This window comes from Colius striatus, chromosome 25 (assembly GCF_028858725.1).
Source record: "Colius striatus isolate bColStr4 chromosome 25, bColStr4.1.hap1, whole genome shotgun sequence".
Classification (NCBI taxonomy): Eukaryota; Metazoa; Chordata; class Aves; order Coliiformes; family Coliidae; genus Colius; species Colius striatus.
Genome location: NC_084783.1, coordinates 631827 through 657929, shown reverse-complemented (window position 1 = coordinate 657929; position 26103 = coordinate 631827). Strand labels below are relative to the sequence as shown.

The following is a 26103-nucleotide window of genomic DNA, read 5'->3' as shown; positions in this document are numbered from 1 at the left end:
AGTCAAAGTGAATAATGTCAAATAGCACGATAGTGAGGCGTGTTTTTCCAGCGAGCAGAAAGGGTTTGTCACTGCTGATCTCTCTGACCCCTCCCAGCTGAAATTGCCTGGCTGTTTGGCATTGCAGCACACAAACTGTTTTGGAAAGGGCGAGGCCTTGGATTTTCTGACTGGTCTGTCCAGTCCAAACATGGCCAGGACAAGGAAGAAAGGGAAGGAAACAAGAGAAAAGAGTGTGCAGAGGGTACCAAAAACCCCCCACCACAATCTCAGTGCAGAAGCTTTTGTGTCCAACTTTGTGAATCAAGGAGGGGGGGAAAAAAAAGCCCATTCACAACTTTTTAAACAACAACCAAGTTGTTCAAAGGGAGATTCACAGAGTTGACACAACAGCCTGTGAAACCATGGGCAAACCAACCAACAGTAAAGAAAGATTGCTGAAGTCTCAGAGCTCCAAAAAGTAACTTTTCATTTATTATATTAAACAATAACATTTCTTATTAAACAATAAACACACAAAATGGGTTAAAATTAAAATACCTTTCGTTATGATGTTTGGAAGATAAATATAACTACAATAATGTACATGGCTGGAGAGTAATATTAGTCAAACTTAGGCCAACGTTGCAGTTTCCACTTTGCACTTCCACCTTTTTTTTAGGTCAGGCTTAGGAACGTGACACTAAGAGGGACAACCAGAAGAGCACTCGGGAACAGCAGAGGAACCATAGTCACTAGTTTTCCTTTGAAAGTGGAACTTAAAGGGGAAGGTGGAAGTTTGGACAAATGAAAATTCCATTTTATAACAAATTCATCCTTTATTTAGGAAATTTCCCAGGGAAAAGAGCAGGAGATGAACTGATAAAACAGGTGTGTCAATGAACGAGGGACAACGCATTTAGTCTGGAAATAAACACCTATGGTTCCACCATGCTCCAAGCAAAACTCCTTTCTAAGAAAAGATGTTTGCTGTGAAGTCTACAGAGATGCAATGGTTGGCACACAACAAAAAGCCTTAGCTGCTCCTCCAGCGTAGGAAGGTATTTGAACTAGACCGTGATTAGCACAGATCAATTCACTGTATCAAGGGTTCCAACTCGAAATGAGCATTAAACAGAAATGAGAATTCCTGAGAGGGAGGAAGAAAACAAAAGAAAAAGGGGAGAAATCAAACTCTCACACAAGGGAAAGCAACAGCTCTACTCAGACCAAAACTCCTTGGGCCTCGGTTCTACACAATAAATACTCTTCTCAATGGAGAAACACTAAAGAAGAAATAGTAACCCCAAAAGGATTATAAGAAGAATCCAAGCAAAGTGCATTATCTTTGAGCTTCAGGTGACCAAATAAATTTCCACCAAACTTTCTGATGACAGATTTCACAGAGAGGAATTTCTTTACAAAGAAAAGGTTGCACACAGCCAGACCCAGCTTGGAATTTCCTACACGTTGAGAGCACAGGACGTGAGACAAACCCCTGTAAGGACTGGGAAGCCTCAGAGGGCTGAGACTTCATCAGGGAAAAAACTGCCAATGTAAAAATATTTCATAGAGCATGACTGTAGGAGCATCTGTTTGTATTGCAGTGACTGGGATGTTTTACAAGCAGCCTGATTTGAATGTAACTCAGGGAAAGCACTCGAGGCAAATGTGAACATCCTGCTCTGTAAAGGCTGATGTGGGTAATTCAATACCTGTGTCCCACATGCAGGCTTTGCATGCGTAGGTTCAACGTGAGCAATTGTCTGTCTTTCCTGTTTTAACTGTTGTGCCTGGGTGCTGGGTGCAATTCACAGCTTTCCATGACTCATTCCAGCAGTGACGACACTCTGGATAAAACACACATGTGCCACAATAAAAGCCTACTGAACTCTTAGTGACTGCTCAGCCTACCACACAGTCTCATCATTTCTTTGAGCAGAGAGCAGAATCACCTCCATTCCTTCCTCAAAGCCAAGAATGCAATGGGATGGTCATTCCTCCTGAAGTAAAAGCTTAGGTGGAAATGGAGGAAAACCAGAGCTGGAATCCAGATGACAAGTGATGTGGAACTTATACAAGGGGAATGAAGCAAGAAAAACGTGTTTCCCACCTTGGCATGTGGCTGTGTGGGGTGTTTGTGTGGCTGGGAACAGCGCCTTAGAGTGATTAAAAAAGGGGGGGCGGGAAAATCCATCAAAACCAGAAGTGAAACTACAAGTAAGAGAAAAATCCTTGCCTCAGCCTGGAGGGGAAAGAAAAGACACCAGCACACGACCATCACAGGCAAGGAGAGGAGGAATTAACCATTCCAAAAAGACACCTGAAAAACCTCCAACGAAGGTGAAACCCCAGCCAGTGCAGGTGACACTTACCCTCTGCCAGCCTTCCCTCTGACTCCTGGCCCAGCTAGCAAACAAGAGGTTTTCATGGCAATGCAAGTAATCTTGAAACATGTTTATTAGAAGTAGTCATTTCTCCTTTTCCTTTCACCAGAACTCTGAAATTCTAAGAGCTATGATCTGCATTTCTGTCAAAATGCCATTTCTGTCTCCATCTCTGTTTAGAGAATACATAGACACCAGCTTTAATATATAGAATATATGTGCATATTCTACATATTCATTGTATATACACATTTTCTGTACAGCACAAGGAACTAGATACTAGACATACTGCGTAGACAGATATAGTATATACACACACTATTGTTACATTATACAATACACTATGTATATATATACACACAAGACACAAATAGCATGGATCTCATCATGTACACTCTATATGCATTGTGTAGGCTCACATTTTGTATCTCTTGCATTGTACACACTTCCTCTGCCCAAATAGTGACAGGCCCTCTTTGTGCTTGAGATTTCACTGCTCTGGGAGGAAGAAGGTCGATGCCTTGAGATCAAAAGTTCTGTCCTAGAAGCACAAGCGCGGGGTTATGATACAAAACACGGAGCTACAGGCCTTGGGGGAGAATGTGGGTGATCTCCCTCTTTTTATATGGAAAACTGTATTAAATACAACGAGGAGGAATCACAGCAAAGTTTTCTTCTACTGCAGCGACTCAGAGAGTGTTTTGGTAAACCTAAGGCTACTAAATCTAATACACTGTGCATAGAGAACTTGTCCTGCCCTTGTTCATTTGCTTGATCTTCAGTTACTATCCAAGCAAATATGAAGAATGAGTCAGTAAGGAAATAGGAAAAATGAGCAATTAGCTCTAACACTACATGGAATGAGAGATTTAATTCACATTTCTGGCTTCCTGCTGGAGGCCTTGAAAACACCGACTCATTGCCTCAGAAGCGTTAGAAATTACAGCATTTCAGAGCTCTGCCAAAGGAGCTGAAAGTCTTGTTATGGAACATAACTCAGAAAATGAATCAAGGCATTTAGCTCATCCACCCCGTCCCCCTGGAGTGACATCAGCCCAAGCTGCAGGCCAGAAGTGGGTTTTTCCTTTCTCAAAGGGCCCCAGCGCATGAATGGGGTTTTATTGTAGCAGGAGAGACACCACCAAGGCTCAGCCCAAATGAAAAGGAACAGGAGAATCTTACACGTGGACACAATTTGCTTTAACTTCACTGAGAGTCCTGCAGGTGTTCAGGTGTGAAAGCTGCTCTTTCCCAGCTAAAGCTTTCTCTCCTGTTAGCTGCAGACACAGCCACGTTTGCTCTCAGCCCTGTACGCTGACAGAAAAGAGGATTTGTTGACATTTTACTATGTCTGATGGTTAAATCTGATGCCTCTTAGAGAAAAATTACCACAAGGGGAAGAGATTTCAAGTCAGGTTCTGGAAATTTAGGAATATCTTATTCTGCATTTCAAAGAGTCATTAAAACACAGCGTGAGAGACCATTCCATGGCTGTTACAGACACAAGAGTGCAGCTTCTCCCCTGCTGAGAGGCATGAAAGGTTTGCATTATTTGTACTACCATCACCACAGGAGAGACAGAGCAAACTGGGAACTGTGACTCCTCAAACTGCATTTTGAGAGACAGGGTTTGTGTCCATGGATTGCTGCAGACACGACTGGATGGATGGGCATGGCTGTGTGTGCAGGCACAGGCACACGCTCTCCCATGGACCTACTCACAAAAGCCTGAGACAACAAATGCCACATCTCAGCTGCTTTTCAGAGCTGGAAATTACTGAGATTGAAAATGATTCAATCTGATTCTCATCTCTCTGTGAGGAAAGCATCCAGAATAAGGCAATTACAGCAGAATGGGGAAAGAGCATTTTCATTCAGTGAACAGGCACTATCATTGTCTTATGAAAAGTAAAAGGAAGGATGCAAGGACAGAAAAACTAGAGATGCATTAGAGATGATGAAGGAGGTTGCATCAGTAAAACCAGACTGTTAAGCTTTGTATTCCTACAGGATCAGGGATAGGAAAGCAGATACAGGTTACACCTTTGTGCTAGATCCCTACTCTGTTTACACATAAAGTCCAAGGCAGAGACAACTGAGGTTTCAGAAAAGGCATTTGTAGTAAGTAAATACTGCACAGACTTGCAAGGGTTTATTTTACATATGACATGTAAAACACATGCTGTTCTGTCCTGATATATACCAGTTCTACAGGTATATAGAAAAGCTGCTCCTACTTGGACTTACTACTGCAAGCCATATTTTAAAGCCAAGCCAGCCTGCCAGTACTTCTGTAAGTTACACATCAACATCTATTTGGCAAATGAAATGTTTCAACTTGACCTTATTTCAGCTAAATGATTTTTGACCTATAACTCCATAAGATAGGTGGAATTAAAGAAGCAGAGGTAAGGGACTGTCTCACACAAATAATATGCTCTATGTTCTGGTGGCTGGAGCAAAAGAGGGTAAAATAAATTGTAGGGATGAACATTGCTCCTGCTTAGTTTTCTGTTCCAGTTGATTGCTTGATTTTACTGGAAAGCATCACCCCAACTTGTGCCACGCTCCTGCAATCCCATCTGCTTATTCAGCTCGATTTTGCCTAATGGTTTAACTGCCAAATCATTTGTTCAGTTTGCTACAACTGAATTAACTCCCTCTTTTACAGCATCTCTTGCAAGTATTAGAAATCAATGCAAACAACTATCCAAATGAGAAGAACCCCTCGTTGACAGAGGCTTTGATTCCATGACACTGTCTGCAGTTCACTATATTCACCATCTAGAAAACACCAGATTCTTTTGTAAAAGCCACATCTGGATAAACAAGGGACCATGTAATAAACAAATGGATGCTGAAGATTCTGGCACAGGTGATGCAGATGATCAGCCTACCAGGAATTAGTAAATCAATATAACAAGTGAGAGCTACTTCTATGGTCTCCAGGTGACATTTTTCTTTGACATTCATACTGCAGCCTCAAAAAAAAACCCCACCCCCACTGGAATCCAGGTCAGAAAAAGCCAGATTCACAAGATGCAGTTGCAAAACTGTCTCCCAGATAAAGAAGCTTTGCTTTCAGGTGTTTTCTCTCTTACAAGCAGTGAGTTTTACCTGGCACACAGAACACAGTGCTTCCTGCTCACGATGCACCCGCCGAGCCCCACGGAGCCCGGTTTGCTGCAACCCGCCAGTCCTGCTGAGAGCTGAAGGTGACTAAAACGATTCTCACAACATAAACCAAGAACTGAGTATTTTTATAAAAAAGCTGTGTTTAAAGGTTTCACTTGGACAAGGTGGAGCCAGAGAACCTCTGTTTAAGAGTTTGGCATGTCAGCCTTACTGAGTGCAATAGCCAACTCAAGGTCTTCTTGCTCTTGTCTCCGCAACCGCGCTAGTCTTTCTTGCTCTGCTTTTTCACTCTCCCGCTTGGCCCATGCCAGCTGCTGCTCTTCATTGCCAAACTACAAAATGAAAATGGAGAAGAAATTAATCAACTCACCAAAAAGCTCGAGGACATTATATGAAAAACACAACGAATCAGACTTATGAAAGCTAAGAAGCAACTGTACCAAGCTGGCTTAGGGCAGTTCCTCTGGATCAAGGTAAAACATTCCCTCACTGATTTCCTCACTTCATCCTTTATTTCCTTAATTTCTTCCTCCTCCCACCGGGAAACTAACTCATGTGGGCTGCAGGTCCCTGCATCCATGTCTCAGTTGGTATGAAAATGGCCAGGGGACTGGAGCCAAACAAAAACTCCACAAACACAAAATGAGCAAGTGAGCGGTTTGGGGAGCACAGCAAGCTACAGCCATCCTTGGGAACAGCAAATACCGGTAAAAATAAAGAGTGATTTACTCTTGTGCAACTCGACTGCAGAGAGTTTTGTTGTGGCACTTCTTGCTAAGGGTGAGGGGTTTGAATAATGACTCCAGAGTCTGTTGATTTGTGGGAAGTTTCATCACCACATCAGAAGTTACAGAAAGTGCTTCTGTTGCTGCATCAAATACACACAGAGGGGTTTTTTCTAGTGAGAGAATCCAATTTGCTTCATGAGTAAACACTAAGGAGACATGTCCCATTATAACACTCGGCTCCTAAGCCTGTTTGAGCTTCCCAAAACACATGAAGCACCCTGCAGCAAAGCTTTTCCATCCCCCTCTCCCACCATTTACCGCCGCACTCGGCTTGTTTGAAACTTTTGCTCCAAATATTAAAACACTTGATTGAAATCACAACAATTTAAACCCAAACTACAAGCAGGGAGTGTTTAATTTTAGCATTGTCTGAAGAGGAAGATGTTCAAAGCAGCCTTGCACAGCTGCATGCAAATGTTTGGATTGCACCCACTTCTAAAATTTGCTTTGTACGATCCTTTTGGGTTTTTGAAGGAAAACATGTCATTTGGGGCTGGCCTTGGGTTGGGGCTTTTTTTTTGGGAAGCCTGTGTGGAATTTATAGTTTCAATTGCATCTGAATGTATACAGCACAAATGACCCTGTGGCTCAGCCCAGGGTAACTGTGGGCACTGCAAAACGTGCCATTAGCTGACAGGGCTGCACCTTCCTGGGCGAGTGTGAGATATTGAACTGAGCATCAAAAGCAATGCTAAGTGCCAGGCCTGCCTTGCTGCCTGTGTGATGGCCCCTACTCCTGCCTTTTCCACTCTGCCCTATAATCAGTATTTTGTAAATGGATGTGTCTGAATTTCAAGCCAAGTCCAATTTGTATTTACTCATAATACAGTTCAATTATGCTTGATCTTATTTGTTTTGCTGTGTGCTTCTGGATGCTCCCAATTCCTCATTCCATGGCTCTCAGTGGGAATTTTCAGAGGTTTCGATGCCAAAAAATAAAGTGGGCTATTTGAAAATGACTCTTCTTTAAACAATACTTCTAGCAAAATGCAGCTGAGGACCTTTGCAGTCAGTGGTACTGAAAGACAACCAAAGTGCCACACAGGAAGGGATATTTCACTTTTTCAATGGAGAAAAGCTGCTCTCGTGACTCACTGGGACACTCTCAGCTGACAGGGAAGGTCTGAAAGCTCACCAAGGTTTTAAGTAGGTGATTCTTTTCAAGATGGACTTAAATGGCAGCAGGACTTCACTTATTCTGAGCATTTAAAAAGATCATATAGCTGGATGGAGAGTAACAGTTACTGATTTCCAAAAGACAATGAGCTCTGGTCAAACCCTCTGGGGTGTCTTTTTTATGTTGAGAAAACAGTTTGACTTATATAGCTTCCACCTTAGGCTAAGCCTTCCCAAGCTTACAAGAGTCTCAATTATGACTTGTTTATGGCACATAAGTTATATTTTTGTGGTTAAAAAAGCTGAGTTCAAAAAAAAAAAGCCCAACAGAAAAAAACCCCAAAAACAGAGAGAAAAGACAAACAGGCAACAAATGGTTCTGTAACTCCCTTAGTGAAAGACACAACCTCTCAGTAATGCCACTGACTCTTGCTCAGCTTGCCTAGAAAAGGTTGTGCAACTGAATTACAACTCATTTGAATACAATAACACATTTCTTTTGCATACAGCCAGGTTCCATGAAGTCTACAAGTATGTATCACATATCTGCCATTTCATTCAAAACCCTTTTTGAAAGGTAGATGCAGACCCAAGGCATTAAGGAGGGAAACAGCAGAGTGCTGTCAGTGAAACTCATCACACAAAAAGCTCTGCGCTGCCCTGGCTGTGCTCAATGAGCAGCTCGGATCAGAACTTTCAGTTTCATTCCAAGTGCTCTGTTCTTTAAACTGAGGATGGAACCTAGAAACACCTGTAACATCAGCTACCAACAGAGTTTTGTTTCAGTCATGTTAATGTCAGAGGAGAAGTTAAGAATGCAATGAGAATATATTGAAACTCTGGGTGCAGGAACTTGCAACAGCAAATAACTCCAATTAAAAACCAGGTTATTAAACTATTCAAACCCAGAGGATTTGACAGTTCTGTCCTCAGAGCCCATGGACTCAGAACTCTGTGTGTTAAAAAAACCTTCTGTATGTAAAATTGCTTTTCATTTCCATGATGAAAGTCTCTCAGACATCAGATAAAGAGAAGCACATTGTTCTTGCTGGTTACAGGTAACTCACACAACTCAAGGCTTCATACAGAAGCATTAGCAATTATCAGTGTAGCAACATAACTGTGATACAGGCAAGCAAAAAACCTCCAACAAACTGAAAAGAGCAGGGATCAAGTCTCTCTCTTTTCAGTTAAACTCAGTTAACACCTTTTTTCCCTTACAGAAAGCAATTCACACAACTGATTAAAAAGCCAGTTTCATTTGATGAAGTGGCTCCTGCTCAAGATCTCATTTCTCCTAGTTTTCCCTTCCACAAGTTAATCTCATCTGCTGAAAACATGATGGCACAGCAAATTTAACACTAGAGCACCCACTGGAAGGAGGACCAGAGCTTTTGGTTAATCATTTCATACAAACACTCAATGTAAGGCACATTTTTAACTTAAATGCAGTCTGTGAAGGGAGACAAGCAGCACTGGGTAACAGCCATTCCATTCCATTAGCTGTCTTTCACTGAAGGAAGAAATTGCATGTTGTTCAAGAAATTGCAGATAAAGCAAGTTTTGTGTCTGATTTTTATTAAGAATGTCACCATTTTGTATACATTCACAGAATTTAACTGTGCAAATTCAACAGGCTAGTACTAGCTGTGGTAAAGCATACACAATACCTTGAACTTGGACGTCTTCAGTATCAGAGATAAATTAAAGCACTGAGGCCAGCTAAAAGTATGCACAGATGACCTCAGTTAACAATATAAAATAGGAAAGTGATACACATTTACTAGTAACTAATAACTGGGGAGGGGGGGAAAGACCAACATTGGAAATAAGCAACCTGAAAGGTTCAGCTTATTAGAGATCTCTGCTTCTTGAACACTGAACTGTGTCCATCAGAGTCTGGTAACAGCCTAAGTTGGCAATTTTACTGCAAGGCAATGCAACAGAACAAAAACACATGAAAGGGGGAAGAGGCCTGAGGCTGGGGATGGAACAGATTTCTATCTACTTGTGGAAGCAGTAAGAACCACACTACTACTACACTTACAAGGATTTCCAGCACTAAGAGCAGAGCCAGGCTTTTAGAAACCCTGCTGGTTTTAAATGAATGGGTAACTTGGCTTTGCTCTCAAACCTTCTGATACTGTCTTTTGCAGTGCAGTTTCTACAAAACAATTATCTTTGTCTAACAAGGTTGGGTTTTTTTCTACAGCACCAGCATTTGGAACAAAATTCAACAGCTAAATTGTCAATCTCTGCCTCATCTGTGTATCTTTATGACCACATTCCATCATATACAGCAAAACATTGCGACAGGATTGTCAGAGGTTCCTTTTCACAAACAATTACAAATAGCTTATAGGATCCTTTGAAGGATCTGCTTCTCAGGATATGGTGAAACTGCTATAGAAATGTTTTCAACAATTGAATCTTTACATCATGGGCTCTCAAAAATCAGTTTACAAAATAACCTCCATGCAACAAAAACAATACACAGATTCTGCTACAAAGAACTGGTGAGCAAAGGCACACTCTACTAAAAGAATTTAAATGCAAATGAACCCTTTAAAATTTAGTATGAAACTTCTTTTTTATTGAAATAATGCCTTTTTATTACAGAAAGTATTAATACAAAAACAATGAGGACAGCATGAAGGTACTAAGAGACAGAAGCCAGTGAACAGTAGGTTTGCAGTTAAAACAAAAACCCAATAGATTGCTGCAAGCAGAGCAGAAAGTGGTTTGCTCAGAGACAATGAACTTAACTTACAGAGCTGAAGTCTGCAAACCCCAAGGAAGAGTCTTTAGAAGTTTTACTTGAAGAGGAGGGAGCAAATGGATCTTTTCCACTAAATGGGTCCCCAAACCCCTTTTTACTTTGAAACGGGTCACTGCTGTCAGCCCCAAATGGCTGGAATGGATCATGGGGCTTGGGAAAATCTGCAGACCCAAGGTGGCTTACAGGAGTACTTTTACCTGGAAAGTTTAGGAAAACAAAACAAAACAAAAGGAGAAAAAGAGAAGTTACTTACCAGGGACAATGCAAAGCTCTTAAATAGGAAACTGTGTTGATACCCTTTAGCATCATCCATTCTTGCTGGGGTGGTTTAAAACGTAACCAGATCTAGTGGTACTCATTTCTCAGTGCAAGTCATCTCAAACACTTGTTTCATTTAAATGGATTTATTACCTTGCTTATACATACTGCAATGTGAAATGATAAACCCCAATATATTTGGTCAGAAGGAGCTGACAAGCATGACTTTAGTTAACTTTCCAGGATTGGAGACGTTTCCAGTTCGAATTAAGGATCATGGAAAAGACAAAATACTCCAAAACACAAATCACGGAAGAGAAATAACGACCCATGTCAAAGAGAATGAAATAGGAACTTGTCAATCACTTTACAGAATGGATGCATTCTTTCTCTTTTTCCTGGAACTGGTTTATCCTCCTACCACCATACACACAAGGGAAAAGAGGCTGAGTGAGACATCACCTTGTTCTGCTGCCACCTTTTGTGGGTGACTGTTTGGTCTAATAACAAATGACATCAATTGAACTACTTTGTATGCTCATAAGTAATGGCAACTTTATTCTAAAATACAAAGAAAACTGAGGTATCTGCACTTGTAGTTTAAGAACAACACAAAACAAGAGCCCTCTGCATTTTCTTCTCCTTCCTCTGCTGCCAGCTACTAACAAGCAAATTCCTCACAGGATCCCTCACCCTATATTGCCCCTAACCAATTTTGATTATGATAGAGGCAAAAATAACCCATTTTAATCTGCTCTTTTCTTAGGATAAATCTGCTGCTGCCAAAACCACTCTGTGGAACTGATGTCTGTTAACACACATGCAGGGTTTGCAATGCATTTGCTCAGCAAACCTTGGGGTTTTTTGTTTTGTAGGAGGCCTGTTTAATGTTTCTGCACAAAGCCCCTGGTGGTTTCTGAACGCAGACAAAGACATTGGGGTTCCTCCTGCTTCATCTTCATAACAGATCACAAAGAATAACTTTGCTGTAGAGGAAATGTCACCACGTACACTTCACTTACTGCTAAATAACGTGAACACTTTTCACTTTATGTCCTGAGTGCAATTTTCTTCAGTTCTTTAATGCTTTAGAGAGCTCTAACTTTGTAGAACAGGTGGAGGAGGGAAACTCTTACAAAGTCAGGTTTGTTTTTTGCAGAGCAACTTTAAAGGCAGTGCCCATGCTGATTACATCAATCCTGGCACCCAGGACGGAGTCCTCAACGAGCTCTCTTTCACTACACTTTGTACATTGCTTATAGTTTGTTTAATCCTGCCACACTCAGCAAACATGGGTTTGAGGCCTGGCAGAAGTTTGTTTGGTTCAGTTAACATGTTCAAATTTACTCATGTATTAGCCACAAATTAGTAATAACACCACCAGAATTATCTTCCTGACACCCTTGCTGGCTTGTACTGAGTGTGAATCTCTCAGAGCACTAAGTGTGTACACAAAGAACTCTGGATTCCCTGGTTTAGCATGTCAAGAACGTGGGTACAGTATTTGTGTAAAGCAAAAAATACACAAACCACATGAAAAATTCACCAACTGAACAGGAGGACATTGGTAACAGCATAATATTGCAAAATCTACTCTTACTAGAGGCTGAGATTGCACGAATCTGACCTTCGCTGGAAAACGAGTCGTTACGCGACGCTGCTCGCCGTTTTTGAGGTATGGCAGCACGAAAGTGCAGGCAAACAGTTGTAACCCTGACTTATTTGATTCTTCTGCTAATAGTTTCAGGGGAAAAAAGTTCAGAAAAAAGCAAAACAGGTCTTATTCTGAAACCACAGCAGTTTCAGCAGTTACCCAAGTGGTGCACCCAAACCACACCGAGGACTCACTTCAGCAAAAAGAGGCGATGAACAGAATGGTTTACCACAGCAAATGCTGTTAACTTCTAGTGAACTCCACCCATATGAAGGGTTTATCTAATTTCATGCCCCACAGCAAACTTTAGGGTTGAGATCTATAGTTCAAGGCAAACATAATCTCACTGGTAGGATGCAATTACAGGATCTGTCTCACTGAATTACAAGATACTGACAGTGAAATGGTGAAGTGAAACATTTATAGTTTTCTCTCTACTCAACATTTCAAGGATGGTCTTAACTTTCTGCTTAGAAGAGCATCTTACTGAAGTATGAGAAGCAGCATAAAATGATGTGTTTGAGGACTGGATTGTGCAAACTCACAGGCAAACAGAGCTGAGTTGAGATGACTTTAAACTTTCACTAAACAAGTGCTCCTTTCCAGGAAACTTTCTGAAGTGAAAAAAAATCGTGCCTTAAAAGGTCACAGGACAAGTAGTGATAGTTAAGTGTGAGTTAAGTCCATACCTGTGATTATGCTTGAACATGTAACACCAGGGTTCTTACCTCTCACAACATTTCTATGGCAGAGGAAGTGTTACTCTACAAAACCTCGGAGACTCTGCAGTTTTTAAGCTGCCTCCCAGCACATCTTTCTCTTGGCACTTTCTCAAATTTATGTCTCATTCCTAACTTACTCAGCATGTTTTTCACAGATCTGTTAAAATTTTCCAGCTCTTCCACTGCTGCAGAATAAAAAACTCTCATAAACTGTGAACTCCAGGAACTTGCAGGAAAAGATATGACTAGTTTTTTTTCAGAGCGTGCTTGAAGATGAGGTAAGTTCAAACTGAGTTTCTACAGAACACTCAGAGGTATTTGTCTCCAACAAGGGCTGTTTTTGCACTGTATTTCAAACTCAACTGTTTGGTAAAAATGCTCTTTGCACAAAATCACAACATATATTTTCAGCTACAGAAGGAAGAATTTTTTCCTATGCAAAGAAACCTCAAAACTGGTTTTGCTTAATATTTGCAAGATCTGCACCTTGAGCTCGCCTGTAACTCTGCAAACCTCAGAGAAACAAGCTGAAAACTACCAACTCCTTGGAAGGTGAGGAGAGAAATCGTTACACATTCAGCCTAACATTCTGTTCTGAAACAGATTCTGCACAGCTTCTTTCAATAATGGGTACAGAAATATCTTTAGTGTGAGAGATCAGCACAAACAACAGAATCAAAGCGTGAATGGAATTTTTAGGTTGTGGCTCAGCAGGTGCTCCACCCATGACTCATTTCTCCTACACAACAAGGGATGCTTGTGTTCTAATGCAACTGTCAGGTCTTCTAGAAGGCATGAAAAATGATTTAATAACCCTCCTTTCCTGTCAGTCACAAACTTTGAGGCTGAGTTTTTCACTCTCGGCTGCAGATGAGGTGAAAAAGCTAAAAGGTAAACAGGCACCACGCTACTTGTGAGTAACTTTGGGTACTGGAGAAGCTGGAAGGAAGCAGGTGTGTGGTGCCACTCAGAAAGAAAGGCAACAACTTTGTGCTCCTGTGACCGTGCAACAAACAAAATACAGAACTCTCAGCTCACCTCTACACCAAATAATTCATCCCCACAACTCCAATGTGCCCCTGCAAACAAATGCAAGGGAATTGTCCCTTTTTTCCTCATGAATGCAATTATTTGGGTCATAACTCCTGATTCCAGCTGTTGCATACACTGTGGCTGCTTGCTTCTTAACATTCTCTCAGCAAATACACAGAGCAGATTTCTATGCAAATTCCTATCCTGGGAACATTGTCCATGGTGCAGGTCAAAAAAGAATGGCCACAAAAATGTGATGTGTTTAAAGACTGAGTATTCAGCAGACATCCTTTTCTCTCAAGAAATTAAATCAGCAAATGCACACAACAAAGCACTCAGGCTTTGGCTTGTTCTTAAGTACTGAGCAAACTGTGAAGTCTTAATTTTCATCTATTTGAGACATCAAAGACACAGCATAGGCAAACAAGCACTGCTGAAAACACCCCATTTGTATGTCCAACTCAAAAAGCACCAAAGATCTATGCTGCTTCCCTCCCTGGAACCTGTTAATGAGGGCAATGTGAGCTGCCAGTGCTCTTGCACTGCTTCACACATAAAAAAAAGGCCAAAATGGTAAAAAGTCAAGCCATATGCCTAAAATTTAGAGAAGTGACACACTGAAAAAGAACTATATTTATCGTTGACATGAAGGAGGAGGAAGCATCAAACACAAAGGAAGGCAGCAGCAGAACAGGGCTGCACCAACAATGCCTGGCAGCTACTTGCACTGCCCTTCTCATCTGTGCAGGCACAGTGGTGGCTGACACCGTGAGGCACCTGATGATGCTCAGCAGTAGTGAGAGGCATCTAAGATGGTTCGAGGGGTGCAAAAGGTATTTCAGAGTGAATCTAGCTCCAAAACTTCTAGTCAGACAATCCTGGTCCAGGTAAGCCCAGGCTATGTGCACATCTGGGTATGGACTCCCTAAAGCTCTGAAGTCTAATTGCCTTCAGAATAAGAATGTTATACTGAAAGAAAAGAACTGTGAACACTTAGGGGGGCAAATCTATCTTCCATTTAACTTCCAAGGCCCATGCACCATAGGAATGGAACAGAAAGCTGCTCTGTGAGTTGGCTGTTAACTTCTCACGCATTTCTAGCTTCCTTGAGGCCCACAAGAATCTTCTGCCACCACACTTGTGTAGAAAGGGCAAAGGATCCTTTTCCAATATTTTGACATTTCAAAACCACTACCAGACATAAAAACAACGTGAGAAGGGAACTGAAGACTTTAACTCAAAAACAGAGGTGTTAACCACTAACCTCTGAAATGGCAATTTATAAATTCAGTTGTCATCACACAGCAGACCTACCAAGAATAAAGGCAGCAGAAAACCAAGCCAAAGCTCTTCCACAGCCTCCCTGTGTGTAGTCTGGACTATTCATTTCCCAGTATAATTTATTTTAATGCCTGTACTTGAAGAGGCAGCTAAATAAACACACTCATTTCTCTTTTTTACATTGGATGAATTCAAGTTACATGATATTTCCCTGCTATTCATCTCAAAGAAAAGATGGTTTGTTACAAGTACATTAGCACTGAAGAAGTTCACTGTTAATACAATACCCACCACCTCTACTAGTTATATATACAGTACATTTAATATTAACACTGATCCAGGCTAAGCAAAGCTAGAATGAGAACTTGGTTTACTAAAGAATAACTGCAAGAAGAAAGCACCCTGGCATGGAAAAGTGGCTTTTCTTGCTGCGTTTTTAGGACTTTTATATTCTTTCAAGGTAAGAAAGGTCAAAACCACTATAAGCAGGCAATAAAAATTTAGAAGAGGTTGAAGGTTACACACTGGTTAGTGGTGAAGGTTCTTCCACTAATATCACTGGTTAACAGTACTGTTATAACCGCAATGTGGAATGCATGGTGCTGCATTTAAAGGAAGTGGTAAGGGTGGGGCAGAAGCAGTAGGTCCCACGATCAAAGCACTAGAGCATTGAATTTTACTTATAACCCAATCACTGACACCCACACAGCAGCTTCCTGTGCTTTAAAAAAAAAAAAGAAAGAGAAAAAAAAAAGAGAGAGAGAGAAAAAAAATCTGTTTCTCTCTTTTTGTAATCAACAACTTTTACCTAGAAACTAGTTAGCGGTGAGCTCTGACTGATTGCAATCTGCAGCCCCTGGCACAAAACAGGATTGGTAATCTGTGAGAACCTACAAAACCCATCTTAACTGACAGGTTTCAGTCTAGCATCTCTCTCAGACTTTTTAATTCTTCACTCTACAAAAGTCAAGAACTAGTGGCTGGGGTTGAATCCACTGAAACACAAGGAGAAAGGAACAACCCCATGCACCAGGACAGGCTGGGGATCAGCTCTGCAGAGAGAGACCTGGCAGTGCTGGGTGAGAATAAACTGCCCATGAGCAGCAACGTGCCCTCGTGGGCAAGAGCCAATGGCAGTCTGGGGGCAGCAAGAAGAGTGTGAGCAGCAGGGCCAGGGAGGTTCTGCTCCCCCTCTGCTCTGCCCTGCTGAGGCCTCATCTGGAGTCCTGTGGCCAGTTCTGGGCTCCTCAGCTCCAGAGGGACAGGGAACTGCTGGAGAGAGGCCAGTGCAGGGCCACCAAGATGATCAGGGCACTGGAGCATCTTTCATGTGAGGAAAGGCTGCGGGACCTGGGGCTGTTTAGTCTGGAGAAGAGGAGACTGAGGGGGGATCTTATTAACAGCTACAAATATCTCACTGGTGGGTGTCAGGAGCTTGGGGCAGCACTTTTTTTCAATGGCATCCAGCAACAGGACAAGGGCTGATGGGATGAAGCTGGAACACAAACAGTTCCACTTAAACATAAGAAAAAGCTATTTGAGTGTTGGAGTGAGGGAGCCCTGGCCCAGGCTGCCCAGGGAGGGTGTGGAGGCTCCTTCCTTGGAGGGCTTCAAGACCCACCTGGACACGTTCCTGTGTGACCTGATCTAGGTGGGAGCTGCTTCTGCAGGGGGAGTTGGACTGGATGAGCTCTAAAGGTCCCTTCCAACCCCACCATGCTGTGATTCTAGTGTAAGACATGCAAAGTGCAGAGAAGTTCAGCTGTGCTGAACACTGCAGGTAATTCTCTAGGGCAGAAAAGGAAATGTTCTGCTAAATCTACAAACCTTTGAGGACAGCTTGAGATAATAATTTGCACTGGAATGTAGATCCATGTCACAGGACACTTTTGCTGAAGTTTGTCAATACACACCACTATTCCTTTTGTTAATGGAAGTAATTAGTCCTGTCTTGTTGCCATCATAGCCTGTTCTGCAAAGGCCTGCTTAAATCTGCATCGTTTTCTGGTGCTTTTTGAACATTATTCAAGGGAGAGAATCAAGAAATATAGCCCAAAGAAATCTTCTAGTTCTCCAGTACCACCTGGTGAACATCAAATTACTTCAGCCATGTCCCAGGGGAGCTGTATGATGTCCATTAGGAACTTCATGGACTAGGAATACATTCCTGAAGAGAAAGAACATGCACATGCTCCTTGGGGGATTTTTATTACAACAGAGTAGTCAGAAAAGCTAAAGAGCTTTTCCTTAGCTGATCTTCCTCAGTCTAAAAAGAGAATCTTAAAGCAGGTGAGGGACACAGATACTGCTTTTTCAAATCTTTTCATGTAAGAGCTTTGATGTACAGTGGTGTCCAGGCTTGCTCGTCCTGAAACACCTTCTTCTCATTCTCATTCTGTCTTTTTTTGTTCACTGATCTATTAGCTTTCCTCTAATTCTCTTTAGAGATTCTGCACTTTATCTTTAAGTAGCTATATTGAAAAATAGGAGAGCATTTAACCAGAAAAATAACCATCAGAAAAAAGTGTCCCCTGAACCAAGCAAGGATCAGTTCAAGACTGTAACATCTAAAAGATCTTGAAAGAGTCTTGAAAGACTTGATCCAAAAAAAGAGAAAGAATGATTTATGAAGAACAAAACAAGCCTAAGCCTGAGATTCAGCCTAAAATACAACTTTAAGGAAATAATCTCATGATTGTCATCTCTTTAGTTTTTAAGAAAGGAAAGATCTGGATCTCAAGGGTGTCTAATCCATGCCACACTGTTTGCCTGTCCTTGCCAGACAGTAACAACCACAGACAGCTGGGACCTGAAAACTCAGCTAACACAGACAGCAGATCACAGCTGCTGATTTGCTTCCCAGTGTTCAGGCTTTGAAAAAATACCAAACACCAACCAAACCGAACCAAACCAACCAACCAACCTTCACTTTACAAGCAGCCAGCAAACAAGCTGGGATTGGTGAGGGCTGACACTGCAAACTCACTGCAGTCCTGCTACTGACAAAGCTGGCAAGAGCAGAAAAGTTCCCTTAAGCATAGTAGGAAGACTGTCTCCAGAGCCCTTCTGTGAGAGCAGGTAATCTGAGCTATGTGTTCCTTTTACAGGTTTTTCCAGGTACATCTGAAGGCCTTTTGATCTGACCTTCACTAAACAAGGCTATGTCTGAAGTGTTTCCCTGTCCTTGTGTTCAGATCCAGTAGTTTGCTTGGCCTTTGTCTTGTGAAGAAACAAGACCTGATGCACAACTCATTGTTCATCTGGACAGAACACTGACCATACACTGGGCAGATGGGAGCTGTGGCACACCTTGTCCACAGCCTGAGCATCCAGGACACCCTGCAGTACCTCTGTGGATCCATCAGACAGTGCTTGCATGTCACACAACTCCTAAAAAACTGCACACAGAACAGTCCTGAACCAGGAACAATCCCTGGTGGGTTTTGCTGCTTTCTCCCATCAACAACTACTCTGGAAATCAGTCAGGTTTCAATGCTCTGCACAAATATTGATCAGGACTTTTAACTTGACCAGAATGCTGAGCACAAGAAAAGCTTTAGATATTAGACCTTCATTGCACCTGCCTACCAACATGCAAACCAACCACACCGATGCCCTTCAGCATCAAAAATGCCCCCTGACATAAAGAACTGTTTGTACCAAAACCAAACTGGGGCCAGAAAGGTAAACTACAGATTTGTCTGGTAGTAACTTGCATTTATTCATCCTTCAGCAAGATCTTTATCACCTGTACTTGTTTTTTTTATTAAGCAGACCAATGAGAAAAGTCAGAAACAACGGAAGCTTCTGTCTGTTTGTTTTCTGAGCACTGTTCCCATTTCTGACACTCACTTGCACGTCTGTATCTCTTGCTACAATCGCAGTCTATTACTATATAATTTCTCATGCTCTAAGCAACCACTGAAGATTGCCTCAGTTGTGGAAGGAAGGGAGGAGTGTAACTGCATAAGCACATGAGGCTCATTTGCTTTAAAAAAACCCCTCTGCTTTGTTTCCTCCTCAGTCTATTTTATCATAACAACATTTGTTTTTGGTAGAGGAGCGGAACCTCACAAATATTGTGTCTCCCAAGGAGAGGGGAAGGTACACACTTCAACCAGTGAAAGGCTGAGTGCACACATATACATGAAAAACAAACCATTAAAGCTAAACAGTCTCCAAAATGCCTCAATGTGTACAAAAGGAGTGATGGAGACACACAGATCCAAAGTAACCCCACGATTCAAACAGGATGGGTGCAGAGTGCATGCTTTGCTCCCAAATGCAACAGCAAAAAGGCAAACAATTCACATATTTAGGCAGGGAGACATCAATAATGGATCTGTTCTCTTTGTACTATGCTTCCTAACACTGTCAGTGGATATATAAGAAAACTGGGTGTTGATCCATGTGTTTGGTGCTTAGTCAGGAGCAGAATCCAGCTTGCTTGAGACATCTACATGTTCACTGCTAGTGCTAACTGAACGACACCACTGTGAAAAGGAGACTTGAAACTAAGAGCTCTGAGTGGCTCCAGCTCTTAAAAGAGTTTTGCTGGTATTTGAGTATTTTGAAAACCAAGTGTAGGGAGGGTGAACAAGTTCAATCTCTTGATTCAGTTCAGGAGACTCATACATCCATACATAATGGACTTGAAGCAGGAACAAACCATATATTCAGAGAAGTGGTTCAGTAAACACAACAATGTGTGAATGCAAGAATGATCATACCTGGACAGATCAGGACAGGTCTATCTAGCTCTGCACTCTGTTCTTGTTAGGATCTAGTAGCAAATGCCTCAGGAAGAACATCAAAACAAATGAAGACACAGCCATACTTCAGACTACCTTGAGAGAGAATACTTTGACTTTTAGAGAACCCTGTTGCCTCTAATGAATTTTTCTTCTAAGAATTAACTAGTTCTTTTGAAAGTCCATTTCAGCTGTTTTGCATCCTCCAGATTCTCTGGTCCAAAAAAGTTCCTAAATGTAGAGTACTGTATAAAACCAAATCTCTGTTTATTCTGAAGGTGTCATTTACAAATCTCACGTGTTAACTACTTGGAAAAGACAGATTTGTTTCCTCTCCCCTCATTTTCAGATTGTACAGATCTGTTACACCAGCCCCTAATCATTTGTTTTCCAGACTGAAGAGCTCCAGTCTGGTTTTTACTGACAACTCCTGCCAATTCACTGATAGTCTCATACCTTCCCTGCATGGCTGAAACACAACATGAGACAGAAGACTGTCAGCTTGCCCTTGTGGGCAATACTATAGAGGAAATGGGGAGAACTGGCTATTGAGGAAAAACAAACAACCTCCTTACCACTGGGTGGCTTGGGTCGTGGAGGGACATTTTTCTTTGGTGGTAACGCTGGTGTGTCCGATTTGCTTTTGAAAGGGTCATCTGAGAATCCCACCCCTCCAAAAGAGGAGGCAAAAGGGTCTGAAGCTACTGACTACATGAGAAAAAAGAGAAGGAAATATAAACACATTGTAGAATATCCATTGTTTCATGAAAGCTACTCAAGCAAAAGCATCAACTTCAAAAAATGAGGTCAGTTACAGTGGTGTAAGAGGCTAGTGCCCACTGACAGGCACTAGGATCTCATTAACAGCTGAAAGTGCTCTTTATCACTTCAGTACTTGCAGAGCTTTTAGTCCCAGTAAAAAGATGATGAGAAAAAGAAAAGGAAGTAAAACTCTACTTTTTAACTGTTTGGCAGTGAGCAGTCATACCACAGTTTGGCCCTTGTCCTGATAAACAGAACGTGACAGGAGCTGGAGAGCCTTGGCAGGTGGCAGCATGGATGCTCCTGTCCAGGCTTTTCTGGAGTTCCACCCAGCTATTTGTCCTTTATTTTTGGGAAAAGCTGAGGGAAAATTCCCCAAACCACATGTTTAATCTTTGTGAATAACTCTGCTATTGATGACAAAAGGGCACACACAAAAACATTATCCATGCAGGGAAATGCATCATTGGGAAAGGAAGAAAGAGCAATTCTGTGGGCAAAGCTGAAGCTCCCAGTCAGACGCTCAACTCGAGCCCAACGTGTCAGTATTGGTAACGGCTGCTGCCACCTAGAGGAGAGCTAAAAACCTACCAAAACCAGTAAGAAAAGTTAGGAAAACACACCCCCAGAACTCTAATTAGTCGAAGTGATGCAATAATCTGTTTTCTAGTTACCATTTAACCCTTGGACATTGCAGATTGTCATGGAACTAAGTGTAAACAGTTGGGCAACTGATGTCAATTGTAAATTCCAGACTCCATCTCAGGAAGCTAACAGCAGCCTGAGACTGATCCAGGAGGTAAGGATGTAGTCCTCTGTGAGGTATCCTATACACCTAGTTTATACCAACAAACCAAGGGAACAGAGCTGGGAAATGTAAGCACATCACGTTTTCCACCTTCCTCTGGTTCGAAATTTAAGAGATATTTAAGAGACAAACTCAAGAGAAATTTAAGAGAGAAAGCACTAAGAAGCAGACTTCAGGACTTGGTGAAAGGTTGGACACAAATATACCAGTATGTGGAACAACCACCTTTTCTTACAAGTGAAACCTGTAAGTTATTTCTTTTGCTCCTCTGGTATTTGTGGAAAGTTGATTTATCCCTGTTGAATCTACCAGTCTTGGTAAGGATTTGCCACATCTGAGACGGATGGAAAACACTTTGATAGCAACTAGTGAGGTTGATCAGTAAAATATTAACAGGAGTGGGTTATCAGCTGAAAAGTTACAATCATATACAGCCTTAAAATAGTATCTGCACATTAATTTGTAAAAGGACAGTTGCTTTCCTTGTAACCTTTACCTTTGACATCTGGCTGAAGTCTGCAAATCCCTCACAACTACTGAAAGCACCGCTTCCAAATGGATCCAGTGTTCCAAATGGGTCTGAAACAGATACAGGGGGAAAAAGACAAGTTATTAAAAATAATACTAAAGAACTCTGAAGAATGCTGAGTGCCAATGAAACACAAAACTAGGCAACTGATTAAAACACATCTGCAGTTTGCCCTGGCATGAGACTCTACGAGAGTATTCCATTAAACAGGTTTTCTAGCAGTTGTTTGGAAAGAAAAGGGAAACTGAAGTATATAGTGTATACAAAGACTTAATCTTCACTGTCTGTAACAGGACCACAATGCTACTTGCCAACAGTTCACAAGACACTTCATTCTCAACTTGTACATTTGATCATTCTCTCATAAAGAGTTATTTCCTTATTCATCTTCAGGAGAAAGCTTTCTCTTCTTACCTGGACCTTTTGAAGAGATGCTGGAAGATGTAAAAGGATCACTGCTTTCAAAAGGGTCAGGCTAAATAAGAACAGATACACACAGTTATTGTTCTGCTGTCCTGTGCACTTGTCTTTTCATGCATATTAAAATCTCTGAAGACAAATCACTTCCCATTTCAGACCCTTCTGGTCAGTGGCCAAAAATCAACTGATGATATGAAATTTGCATTTTTAGTGCTTTTGGCTATTGCTACGGCTCCAACAAAACACCAAGTGAAACACACTCAAGTGAAAAGGTATCACACTGAAACACAAATGGCATCAGTTGCCAGGGTAAACTAAAAAATTACACCCAGAAGTGTAAGTCTTTAGGCAACAGAGACTGAATATTCAGGTCGGGCATTGACTTTATTACTCATTCAGAGTCTGTATGTCCCTTCTTTTTAAACAGATGGTGTTTACAGTTGCTCTTTAGTTTGAAAAGTCTGCTGTTATCACAAATCTGTATTGCAAGACAAGCTAAATCCCCAGACTGACACTGGAATAGTGCTCAAACACTTGGGTGGCAAGTCAAGGAGTGCCATAGGGTGAAGGAAAGGGTGGAGTGAAAAAACAAACCCACCACACACACACATGTAAGGACAGCTTAAGAACTGTGACTGTACATTTGACAAACTGCTCTGTGCAGTCCTTCCACTGTGTTGGCTCTATTGTCTGTTGGTGGCTCTGCAATCCTTTAGCCAGCTCAGTTCCTCAATCCAATTCCCTATGTGACTGCACAAACAGAAACAGCCATGGAATGGAGGTAATGGTGTGAACTGAGTGGGTGCTGCTGGCAAAAGAAAGAACCCACCTAACTGCACCTTCATGGTGAACACACATCATTGTCATGGAACTGGAAAGAACAAACTGCTGATTGCCTTAACAAATCCATACAAAGAAAATGAATGATACTTCATCAGTTAGGAGAAAAGCATCTGGTGACATTTGGTTCCTCTTAGCTGTCAGACAATAAGCTTGGCAATAGCAAAGAAACCTATTATGTGTAGATTTAAAAAGTACTGACCTTTGAGGGCAAAGTGGGGGGTTTTGTGAATGGATCTGAGGTAAACGGGTCACTCTTCACCTGTTTCTTGAAGAAATCCTCAGGGGCAGAGCTACGAAATGGGTCACTTTCCTTAAATGGATCACCTCCAAATGGATCTAGAAGGGAGTTTAAAAGATAAATAGGATGTAGCACCTAGTGTGTCCACGGTGAGCCATTCTGTGCTTGACCTCAGACTCGCTGCTGTCATTTGTCTTATAAAAACACAGTGATTTGGTAAATCTGATGGACTTCCAGACACTTCTCTCAACAGGGTATTTACAAAGTTTGCACAAGTACATGTTTAAATTAAGGTTATGGACTTAGTAAAGAGTTACATGCATGTTATTAACATACAGATCCTGAACACATGCCCTGTCAGGTTTCTATGTTCCCACATGCAAATGAAAAATGTGAAGCCAGGGAAACCTTGGAAATCTTTGTGTTTTGGCTACATATTGTTGATATGACATCTGTCCTGTCATCAAAAGGGCTATTACCTGCTGGAGCAGGTGCTTGTTCTGCAAAAGGATCATGCTGGAATGGGTCACCTATGCAGAATAGAAAAATCATTTGTTTTATCTGCTATTTAGCAAGATGATAAAAGTCTGTGAAAACATCATTTACTCAACAACTGGTCTTCAAGGTCTCAGGTAAACCACTGGTCACTTACTGCCTTTGAAAGGGTCTGCTCCCTTAAATGGATCAGATTTGAAAGGATCTTCTGACTGGAATGGATCTGTATGCAATTCTTGGGTATTATTGCTAAACATCAAGGCTTTATTCTTAAATGGATCCTCCTGAAAATGAAGAGGAGAAACATTGGAACAACTCACCATGATTAAAATGCCCAGTTCCCCATCTAGCAGAAATTCTGTGCTATCTTGATTCCTGTTTGACAACCTTAAAAATTACTTCCTAAAGAACTTTTTGAGTAAGTGGCTTCTAAGCAGAAGCAATTACACAGTAGAAAGATGCAGCCCGAGGCTACCCAGGACAGGAAAAGATAACGGTCCTCAGAACAAGAAACGGTGAAACTGTTTCTCATAATGATGTACCAAGTTCTTAAATACTCAAAGAACAAAAATCAACCAAACCCCCAACCAACACAGTATCAAAACCAATGTTCTCTCCTAGCACAAGATCTAACCCCAGCCTTAAAAACTAGGTTTATCCATCAGCATTACTACCGTGGCCCTGCCTTGCACTGGCGGTTGCTGCCTGGCAGGGGCTGCAGCACCTACAGACACAAAAAAGCCACTGAACGAGTACTGAAACCTTTTCAGATTATTTGCAAGTCACAAACCTAATTATTGTAAAACACACTGAACAACAGTAATGTTTTTGTTTACCATAGCTCCATAGTTGCTTCTTTCTGTCTGCCCAAGGCCTTCACTTATATCTGCTAGATTTGTCAGGCTCCCACCGTGAATCCCATTGAGAGCTTCATTGTTTTCTTCTATACTCTTACTCACTTCTTGATGACTCTCTTGAAGTTGAGAAAGTTTACTTCTTGCCTAAGCAGTGAAACATGCTTTAGTATGTTATGCATTCAACAACATCACCATGCTCATACTTTTGTGTTGCAAGACAGTTGCATTTTCCCCTCAGCACAGCTGAACTTTTCCTGACTCAAACTGGGAATTAACTTACTAAGCACCAGTTAAAAAGGTTTGTTATATGGACCAGTATTTTTTCTCTTCTGAAAAGTGACCTTTCTAGTTAAGCAAAGAAGAAGTTTTATCAACTACAGTGAATACCTGGTTTATTTCTTCCTGTGTTGATTTTAAAGATTTGATGATTGTTTCAAGCTGCACTTTTCCAGCCTGGATACTCTGCTCTAGCTGAGTCTCTTCCTGCTGGAGGCGATTCAGTTCTGCTTTTGCTCTATTAAGGTCATCTTCCTGTAATTTTAAATCTGATTCCTGAGATTGAATTTGCATCTTTAGTGATGAAATCTGAAAACAGTATGTTACAAAAAATCAGAGTGAAATTTGAAAGAAATGAAAGTTACCAGGATGAATTTGTGATAAATAACAGAAGGTTGCAAAGCAACTTATCAACTGCTAAGGAGCATCACAAGAACTTGATAGGAAGAACTGCACAAAATCCTTGCTAAAAGCACTGAGGGCATCCAGTAAAAGCAAGGATTATTATTGTTTTAAATGACAGAAACACCAGAATAGAATTCCTTTCAACAAAACACCACACTCTTGAGTATGTCCAGAACTAACGTACACTCACCACCTGCGTTTCTTCCTGGCATTTCTGCCTTACATCATTCAGCATATCTTTCAGTTTGGCTTTCTGCTGGTCCATTTCATCCAGACGGTCTTGGGCATCTTGTTTCTGAGCCTCTAGCTCTTGCAAGCTGCTTGTCTCCCTGTCCAAATCGTTTTGCAGTTCCTGAGGAAAATTCCACAGATTGTCACTTACATTTGGCTGTTGTATTGAACTGAGACAATTCCTAAAAGTCATTTGGGAATGATCAACCCCAGGGAAAAACCCCAAAGGTTTTTATTGCCACAGAGGCTATTCCCTGCAGGAGTATGTTTTGTTTCTGCAGGAACTTGTGTGAGGCAACAGGAAACGAAGCAGTGCCCACAAGAGGTCGGAGGACTGTGATATGGAGCACATGTAAT

The 26103-nt window shown here is 41.5% G+C and overlaps 1 protein-coding gene across 9 annotated transcripts in view; it reads right to left on the bottom strand.

The window, feature by feature from the left end:
• Positions 1–452: 452 nt before the first annotated feature.
• Positions 453–26103, bottom strand: part of EPS15L1 (epidermal growth factor receptor pathway substrate 15 like 1) — a 39457-nt gene continuing 13806 nt past the window's right edge. For 3 of the 9 annotated variants that reach the window (XM_062015212.1, XM_062015218.1, XM_062015219.1), the window contains 11 exons: positions 25700–25867; positions 25222–25419; positions 24814–24978; positions 24135–24261; positions 23962–24012; positions 23444–23580; positions 22396–22456; positions 21949–22031; positions 20458–20590; positions 10176–10381; positions 453–5833 (listed from right to left, as the gene is read on the bottom strand). In XM_062015212.1, the coding sequence (XP_061871196.1) occupies positions 5687–5833; positions 10176–10381; positions 20458–20590; positions 21949–22031; positions 22396–22456; positions 23444–23580; positions 23962–24012; positions 24135–24261; positions 24814–24978; positions 25222–25419; positions 25700–25867 (1476 nt within the window). In that variant the 3' untranslated portion in view covers positions 453–5686. Of the gene's footprint in view, positions 5834–10175; positions 10382–20457; positions 20591–21948; positions 22032–22395; positions 22457–23443; positions 23581–23961; positions 24013–24134; positions 24262–24813; positions 24979–25221; positions 25420–25699; positions 25868–26103 lie in introns of those variants that run through there. The other 6 variants (XM_062015213.1, XM_062015214.1, XM_062015221.1 and 3 more) reach the window with 6 other exon arrangements.